At 46.6% G+C, this 8531-nt stretch overlaps 1 protein-coding gene across 1 annotated transcript in view; it reads right to left on the bottom strand.

The window, feature by feature from the left end:
• Window positions 1-6330: 6330 nt before the first annotated feature.
• Window positions 6331-8531, bottom strand: part of LOC102253722 (oral-facial-digital syndrome 1 protein) — a 49567-nt gene continuing 47366 nt past the window's right edge. Inside the window, exons 14-15 of the mRNA XM_014538847.1 lie at window positions 6675-6742; window positions 6331-6407 (exon numbers count right to left, since the gene is read on the bottom strand). Of these exons, the coding sequence (XP_014394333.1) occupies window positions 6677-6742 (66 nt within the window). The 3' untranslated portion in view covers window positions 6331-6407; window positions 6675-6676. The remainder of the gene's footprint in view (window positions 6408-6674; window positions 6743-8531) is intronic.

The raw sequence follows: 8531 nt of genomic DNA on the forward strand, positions 1-8531 counted from the left end.
CCCACCCTCAGGGGTGCAGGAAGCCTGAAAACAGCCCTCAGCCCCTCATCCAGGCTGGCCAGGTACCCTAGTGGGGACCCCCACTCTGAGGGGGTGTGGGAAGCCTGAAAACAGCCCTCAGACCCTCATCCAGGCTGGACAGGCACCCCACTTGGGACCCCCACCCTGAAGGGGGTGCGGGAAGCCTGAAAACTGCCCTCAGCCCCTCATCCAGGCTGGACAGGCACCCCACTTGGGACCCCCACCCTGAAGGGGGTGCGGGAAGCCTGAAAACTGCCCTCAGCCCCTCATCCAGGCTGGACAGGCACCCCACTTGGGACCCCCACCCTGAAGGGGGTGCGGGAAGCCTGAAAACTGCCCTCAGCCCCTCATCCAGGCTGGACAGGCACCCCAGTGGGGACCCTCACCCTAAAGGGGGTGCGGGCAGCCTGAAAACAGCCCTCAGCCCCTCACCCAGGCTGGCCAGGCACCCAAGCGGGACCCCCACCCTGATCCGGGACACCATTCAGGGCAAACCATCTGGCCCCCAACCGTGCACCAGACCTCTATCCTATATAGTAAAAGGGTAATATGCAAACTGACCCTAACAGCAGAAAGACTGGAATGACAGGTCACTATGACACACACTGACCACCAGGGGTAGACGCTCAATGAAGGAGCTGCCCTTTGGTGGTCAGTGAGCTCCCACAGGGGGAGCTCTGCTCAGCCACAAGCCAGGCTGATGGCTGCCAGCACAGTGGTGGTGGTGGGAGCTTCTCCCGCTTCCTCAGCAGCGCTAAGGATGTCCGACTGCAGCCTAGGCCTGCTCCCCGCTGGCAAGTGGACATCCTCCGAGGGCTCCTGGGCTGCCAGAGGGATGTCTGACTGCCAGCTTAGGCCCAATCCTCCAGGGAGTGGGCCTCAGCAGGTGGTCATCCCCTGAGGGGTCCCAGACTGCGAGAGGGCACAGGCCGGGCTGAGACCCACTGAGTGCACAAAATTTTGGTGCACCGGAAATCTAGTCCTATCTAATAAAAGATAAAGAGGTTAATTGACCGCACCTTCGATACACTTTCCATTGGCTAATCAGGGCGATATGCAAATGAACTGCCAACCAAGATGGCAGCCGATAGCCATGCATCTGAAGCGAGCAGGAACAAATTTTTGTGCACCGGGCCTCTAGTCTACACTAATAAAAGAGAAACATGCAAATTGGTTTCACTAAGCTACACCTACCAGCCAATCAAGGCGAGTATGCAAATGAACCCAACAAAGATGGCAGCAGCCACGGAGCTGAAGGCTTGGGTTGCCTCCGGTGATGGAGGAAGCCAAGCTTCCTGCCTACCCTGGCTGCGATCAAGGGAGCAAACAACATGCAGCCATGGCCAGGAGCCTGAGAGATCAACACAGAGGGGTGCCTGCTTCAAGCCTCAGCAGTGTGGCTGGGGGCAGGCCCCCAGTGGACACTGACACACACACACACACACACACACACACACACGGGGTGCCTGCTCCGAGCCTCTGCTGCCAGACTGTGGCTTAGGCCTGCTACCCTAATGGGTCAGTAGGACATCCACTAGGGCTCCCGGACTATAAGAAGGGGCAGGCTGGGCTGTCGGACCCCCAACCCCCAATGCAAGATTTTTGTGTACCGGGCCTCTAGTAAAAATAATAAAATATTTAGGAGTATATTTAACAAAGATAAAACATCTATACATTGAAAACTGTAAGCCACTAATAAAAGAAACTATAGACACAAATACATGGAAAATATTCTATGCTCAACTGGAAGAATGCTGGTAAGATGTTCATACTACCCAAAGAGATCTACAAATTCAGTGTAATACCTATCAAAATTACAAAGTAATTTTTTTATAGCAATAGAAAAAAAATCCTAAAATTTGTATGAAATCACAAAACAACAAAAACCTGAATAGCTAAAATGATGTTAAGAACATAATTGGAAGCATCACACTTCTGATTTCAAAATATGTTACAAAGATATAGTAATCAAAAGTATGGTATTGGCATAAAAATATACATAGATCAATGAAACAAAATGGAGATCCTAGAACTAAATCCACGCTTATATGGTCAATTAAGTTATGACAAAGCAGCCAACAATGTACAATAAGGAAAGAAGTCTCTTCAACAAATTGTATTGGGAAAGTTGGGTAGGCACATGCAAAAGAATAAAAATTGGACTGCTATCTTACACCCTATACAGAAATCAACTCCAAATGGAATAAAGACTTGAATGTAAGACCTAAAACAGTAAAATTCCTAGAACAAAACATAAGCAAGCTCCTTAACAGATCTGGCAATTTTTTTTTGGGGGGGGGCGGGGGGGTGTTTAAGACCAAAAGCAAAGCTAACAAAGCCAAAACAGTTAAGTGGGACTACATCAAAGTAAGCTTTTGCACAGCAAAGAAAATCATCAACAAAATAAAAAGGCAAACTAGATAGGATGGGAGGAAGTATTCACAATTCATCTACTATTATATGATAAGAAGTTAATATCCAAAGTATATATTCTGTCCCTTTCATACAACTCAACAGCAAAACAAAATGAAAAACAATTAATCCAGGCACTAGGGGCTACAGCTGGGATGGACCCTGCAGGGCTGGATGGCGGTGGCGGCAGCCATGGTGGGGAGGACAGACCCCACTCCCGGTGTCCATTCAGGACCTTTACCCGAGGGGCCCATCACTAGGGGTCCAGCTGCCACTTTGCTCAAGACAGGAAGGCGTCCCAGGACTGCAGGTACTTCCACAGCGAGGATTCTGCTTCCATGGAGATTGGTGCAGCTATCAGCACCCGCAGCCCCCGGGCCACTTGCAGTGGGGCCGCCGCCATTCGGAGCCGCTTGTCACCCAGCCAGGACCCCCACTGGGGCTGACCCGCAGGGGCTCCGAGCCCACCTACTTGCCCTCAGTGGCTGTGGGTTGGGGAAGGGCTGAGGCCGTCTGGGACACGGAGCCTGGCCTGGAGGGGCTGGCCAGCCGGAATGAGGAGCTTGGTGGTAGTTCCTGGAAGTTGCTGTTGACATCATCTGATGGGAGATCACAGCTATTCCCAGAAGTCTCAGCCTAAGTCGGACCCTGTCCAGGAGCTCTGGGCCCCACTTCAGAGCATGGACCTTGAGAGGGAGCAGGGCAGCCGGGATGTTGTGTGTGGCATCTGCATGGACAAGGTGTGGGACAAGTCTGAGGGCAAGCGGATCTTCGGCATCCTGCCCAACTGCACACACGCCCACTGCCTGGGCTGCCTGCGCACCTGGCGTAAGAGCCGTCAGCACTTCCCACTGAATGTCATCAAGGCCTGTCCCCAGTGCCTTGTCTATTCCAGCTACATCATCCCCCACAAATTCTGGGTGAGCGAGGGGGCCAAGAAGGAGCAACTCATCAGGAACTTCAAGGCTCGGACCAGCCAGATCCGATGCCGGTACTTTGCACAGGGGAATGGCCGCTGCCCCTTCAAGTCTGACTGCATTTACCTGCATCAGCTCCCGGACATGGCCCCGTCCTCGGCTCCTCCCTGCCCATCCTTGGCTTCTCCCTGGCCCAGATGGCACACAGCCGGCCTCCAGGAGTGAGATGGTGCTGGGCCCTGCAGTGCTGCTGAAGGACGGGATGTTCCTGGATTATAACCTGGCCGCGGCCTTCTTGGGGTTAGAACTCCTGCTGGATGGCACCAGTTCTTGACCTGCTCCTGCAGCCAGTACCGTGTGGGGGGTGGGGCTGTGGGGCAGGGTGTGCTAGGGGGAAGGTCTTTCCCCTTTTGGGGTCTCTAACACGTCTGTGACAAATGTAAAACTTGTATGGTATCTATGACGTTAACGGAGCCCACTAAGTGGGATGGAATTAGCCCCATCTCCACCTCCATGAACATGAGAAGGGTGGAGGGCTCTGGGCAAAGGGGAGGGTTCTCACTGCCTTACTAGGAACTTGGATTTTAACTTTGCCCTTTTGTAGGATTCTGACAGAAAACCAATAAAATGCACCTAAGCCAAAACAAACAAATAAACAAAAAACAACTATTAATCCAAAAAATAGGCAGAATTGAAGATGTTTTTCCAATGATAACATACAAATCGCTAACAGGTACATGAAAATGTGTTCAAAATCACTAATCAGGGCAATGCACAATCAAAACCACAATGAGCTATAACCTCACACATTTAGGATGGCTATCATAAAAAGAAAACAAAAGACAAATGTTGGTGATAATAGGGAGAAAAGGGGAACCCTTGTGCACTCTTGGTAAGAATGTAAATTGGTGCAACCACTATGCAAAACAATATGGAGGTCCCTCAAAGTATTTAAAATAGAACTACCATATGATCAGCAATTCCACCTCTGGGTATTATCAAAAGGAAATGAAAACAGAATACTGAAGACTGCACTCCAATGTTAGCAGATATAATGCAGCATTAATCACAATAGCCAAGATATAGAAACAACCTAAGTGCCTAGTGTCTATAAAGGATGAATGGAGAAAAATATGTGTGTGTGTAAGAGACTACTATGAACAATTATAGGCCAACAATTGAACATCCTGGATAAATTCCTAGAAACACAGCCATGAGAAGAGATGGAAATCCTTGCATATGCAACAACATGGATGGTTCTTATGCTAAGTGAAATAAATTACAGAGACAAATGCTAAATCTCTATATGTGGAATCTTAAAAAGAACTCATATAAAAAGACTAAAGTAAGGGTTTATCAGAGGCTGAGTAGTGGGGAAAAAGAGATGTTGGCCAAAAAGCATATACTCCCTGTTAGGGAATGAGTAAGATTGGGAAATCTATTATGTGGTATAGTGACTATAGTTATAATGCTATGTTGTATAACTGAATATTGATGAGAGTAGGTCTTAAATGTTCTCACCACAAATATGTGATAATTATATGACATGATGCAGGTGTCATTGAATGCCATGGTGGCAAACATTTTGCAGTAGTGTGCCAAATGAACACATTATATACCTTACCTTAAACTCACAATCTTCTGTCAATTTTATCTCAATAAAGCTGGAAGAAAAATAATGTTATCTAAGAGCTGTTGCAAGAGATGTCAAATTCTTGGTGGCAATATGAGTAAATGTTTTGCTTATGCTAAGTGTGACAAAGAAAATAGTGCTTGTATTCTTTCAATTACTTTCCAAAATATTCTTCAATAGCCCTGGCTGGTGTGGCTCAGTTGGTTGGAGTGCACCAAAAGATCACAGGTTTGATTTCTTGTCAGGGCACATACCCAGGTTGCAGATTTGATCCCTGGTCAGGCAGGTAGGGGAGGCAACCAATTGATGTTTCTCTCTGTCCCTGTCTCTAAAATTAAAAAACTAAGAAACGAAAAACATATTGTCTAGGATTAAAAATAGTGTACTTCAAAGATAAATTTCTTAAAGCCTAAAGAATAACACTAAAAAGCCTTATCATTTTGTTGTAGAACTCAAGGGCCAGACAAGTATTAATGGCAAAAACAATTCAGCTTAGCTTATATTTATAAAGGAAGATGATCCACTCCAGGATTTTCCTGGAAGGACTGACCACCAGATAAATCCTTCCTGTGTTAGGCTGGATTTGGGTGAAGTGCATTTTCTAAAGGCCATTCTGGAAGAGCTTCTAGGGGCTGAGCCATTCCCAGTCTTGGGATGTCTTCCACAGGAGCTTCTCCAGCACAGCCCAGGCTAGAGGCAGCTGTGCTGGTTTAGACACCTGGGTCCTGGTTGCACAACTGGATGGTCACAAGACCTTGGTCAAGTCTCTAACCTCTGTGTCCCACGTTCCCTAATCTATAAAATGCAGGCAGTCACACTTCATATGGCTGATATGAGCATTAAGTGTGTTAATACAGGTACAGGTTTAAAGAGTACCTGACACACAGTAAGTGCTCAGTAACTGTTACCTTTTCTTCTCAGGGTTTGGGTTCATTCTCAAGACAAAGATGTCAGAAATAAAGCCCAATGTACTATGCTATTTCTGGCACCTAGAATGAAAAACCTTTGTCCTTTTTTTGAGGGACAAATCAGAAGGATGGTGCTGGGGAAGACGGCCTCTGGTTTGACAGGCAATAGCCCAACTCTGGAGAGCAAGGAACCCAGAAGAAACTACCAAAATGCAGTCCTGAAATTTGACCAATAACATGATTTTCAAAGAAATATCTAACACAAAAATGAGGGGAAAAAACACGTAACAGCTCATTCTAGTGTAATGAAAGGTCTAAGTGTGAGAAATTCTGATTATTTTTAATTTTATACACTAGAGTACCAAATGAAATGATGAAAAAGAAACCACCCTGTATTAAACAAACAATTTTTTATTGAGAATTGTATTTATTACATTGTGTTACATGAGAAAAAAGCTGGGCAGCACAGGTCGTTACCAAAAGTCACCTGGTTCTTCATGAGACAGGTCTGTGAAACTAAATTAGAGAAAGACAAAAATTTTAAAAATTTGTTAAATTCTTGTCAGTTCATTAGGGGACCTTTCTAATGTTCTCATTCCTTTCCTAATCAGTAGCCATATCATAACTTCAAAATGTAAAAGATTTTTTTGGCAGTCAGTAATTTTGATTAATTCAATAATTTCTTAAAGGCAGACCTCAACATCTGAACAGTGCCCTTTGGCTAACAAAGTCAGCAATATGATAAATGATTTGCCTAAGAACACAATGTTGGGGAAAGCATACCTTTAATCTTTGTCACTAGGGGGCAGCGTGTTCACTTGTGAGTCTTCTCTGACACTCTTTATTGAGCTCTGAAAAGAGGAGAAAGAATAATTTTGAAATTAGAGATGTATTAATGTATTAATTTTATTAAACAATTTTGATTTCTCTGAAACTCTTAAAAAATGATTTTGAAAATATCAGAAGAATCACAGACATTCCAGAAAACTGGGATTTTAAGCCAGCCAAAGGAATGACATTTCAATTTTATTTTTTTATTATTTTGTTAGTTTTTTTTGCTTTTTTCTTTGTTTTCCCCTTCTTTTTGTTTGTTGCTTTTTTTTCTTTCTTTGTTCTTTTTTTTGTTTGTTCCTATACTTTCTACTTCTGTTCACATTATTTTTTCAACGACATGAGCAACAGACAAGTGAGCGGAACTCTCTTGTCCAGGGAGCATCAGCCCCGTGAGCAGCCTGCCTTGAGCCTAAGAGAAGCAGCCTCATGTGGCCTGCCCCTGTCCAAGGAGCAGCAGCTGTGTGAGCAGCCCGCTTCACCGCCCGAAGAGCAGCAACCACATGAGCAGTCTGACATGTCCCAGGAGCAGCAGCCGCATGAGCAGTCTTCCTACATTTGAGGAGAGGCAGCCCTGCGCAGCCCGCCCCCATCCGAGGAGCAGCAGCTGCGCACAGCCCGCACCCTGCACTAGTCCGAGGAGCAGTAGCTGCACAAGCATCTTGCCCTCGTCCAAGCAGCAGCAGCCGCACAAGCAGCCTGCCCAATCCGCAGAACACAGCTGTGTGAGAAGCCCGCCCCCATCCGAGGAGCAGCCGTTCTGCAAGTGGCCCAGCCCCATTCGAGGAGCAGCGGCAGCCCATGCTGGTCCGAGGAACAGCAACCACACGAGCAGACTTCCCACATCCGAGGACTGGCAGCTCTACGCAGCACGCACTGGTCCGAGGAGCAGAGCCACAACAGCCTGCACCTGTCCGAACAGCAGTCGATCCTAGGAGCAGTAGCCCCACAAGAAGCCCACCACATCAGAGGAACAACAGCAGCATGCAGCCAGCCCCCAATCAAGGATCAGCAGCCACGTGACCAATCCGCCCCAGTTCAAGGAGTAGCAGCTGCGTGTGTAGCCCGAACCATCCAAGGAACAGCAGCCTCGTGATTAGCACATCCTCTGTCTGAGGAACAGCAGCTGTGTGTGAAGTCTCCCCCTACCAGCCAGAGAAGCCACCACAGCAGTGAACAGCAGGCACCACAGGAGCTCCTGCCAACTGAGGAGCAGCTGCTCCCACAACCGCCAGAGGGGCAACCACAGCCCGAGGAGCCACTGCCAACCAAGGAGCAGCCCCTGAACAACTCAACATCTAGATATGTCCATGAGATCAAACATGGGTAGACAAAAAAACTCCCAAAGGAAAGAAAAGGAGGACTCGCCAGAAAAGCAGCTAAGTGAAACCGAGGCATGCAGCATGACAGAAAAAGAATTCAGACTAAGGGTCCTAGAATGCATAAATCGGATGGAGGAAAAAATAACAACTTATGCAGGAAGCAAAAGGAAATGGAAAAAAAAATCAACAAATTATGTAAGAACCAAGAAGAAATGAAGAGTGATATAGCTGCAATAAAAAACACCACTGAAAGTTTCAACAGTAGACTGGGAGAAGCGGAGGACCAAATTAGCGAATTAGAAGACAGGGAAACAAAACACACACAAACTGAACAGCAATTGGAGAAAAAAATTAAAAGACAGGAGGAGAGCCTAAGGGAGCTATGGCACAACATGAAACGAAACAACATAAGAATAATAGGGATGCCAGAACAACAGAAAGAGGAACAACACTTAGAAAACCTATTTGAAGAAATAATATCAGAAAA

Source organism: Myotis brandtii, unplaced genomic scaffold (genome assembly GCF_000412655.1).
Source record: "Myotis brandtii unplaced genomic scaffold, ASM41265v1 scaffold1047, whole genome shotgun sequence".
Taxonomy (NCBI): Eukaryota; Metazoa; Chordata; class Mammalia; order Chiroptera; family Vespertilionidae; genus Myotis; species Myotis brandtii.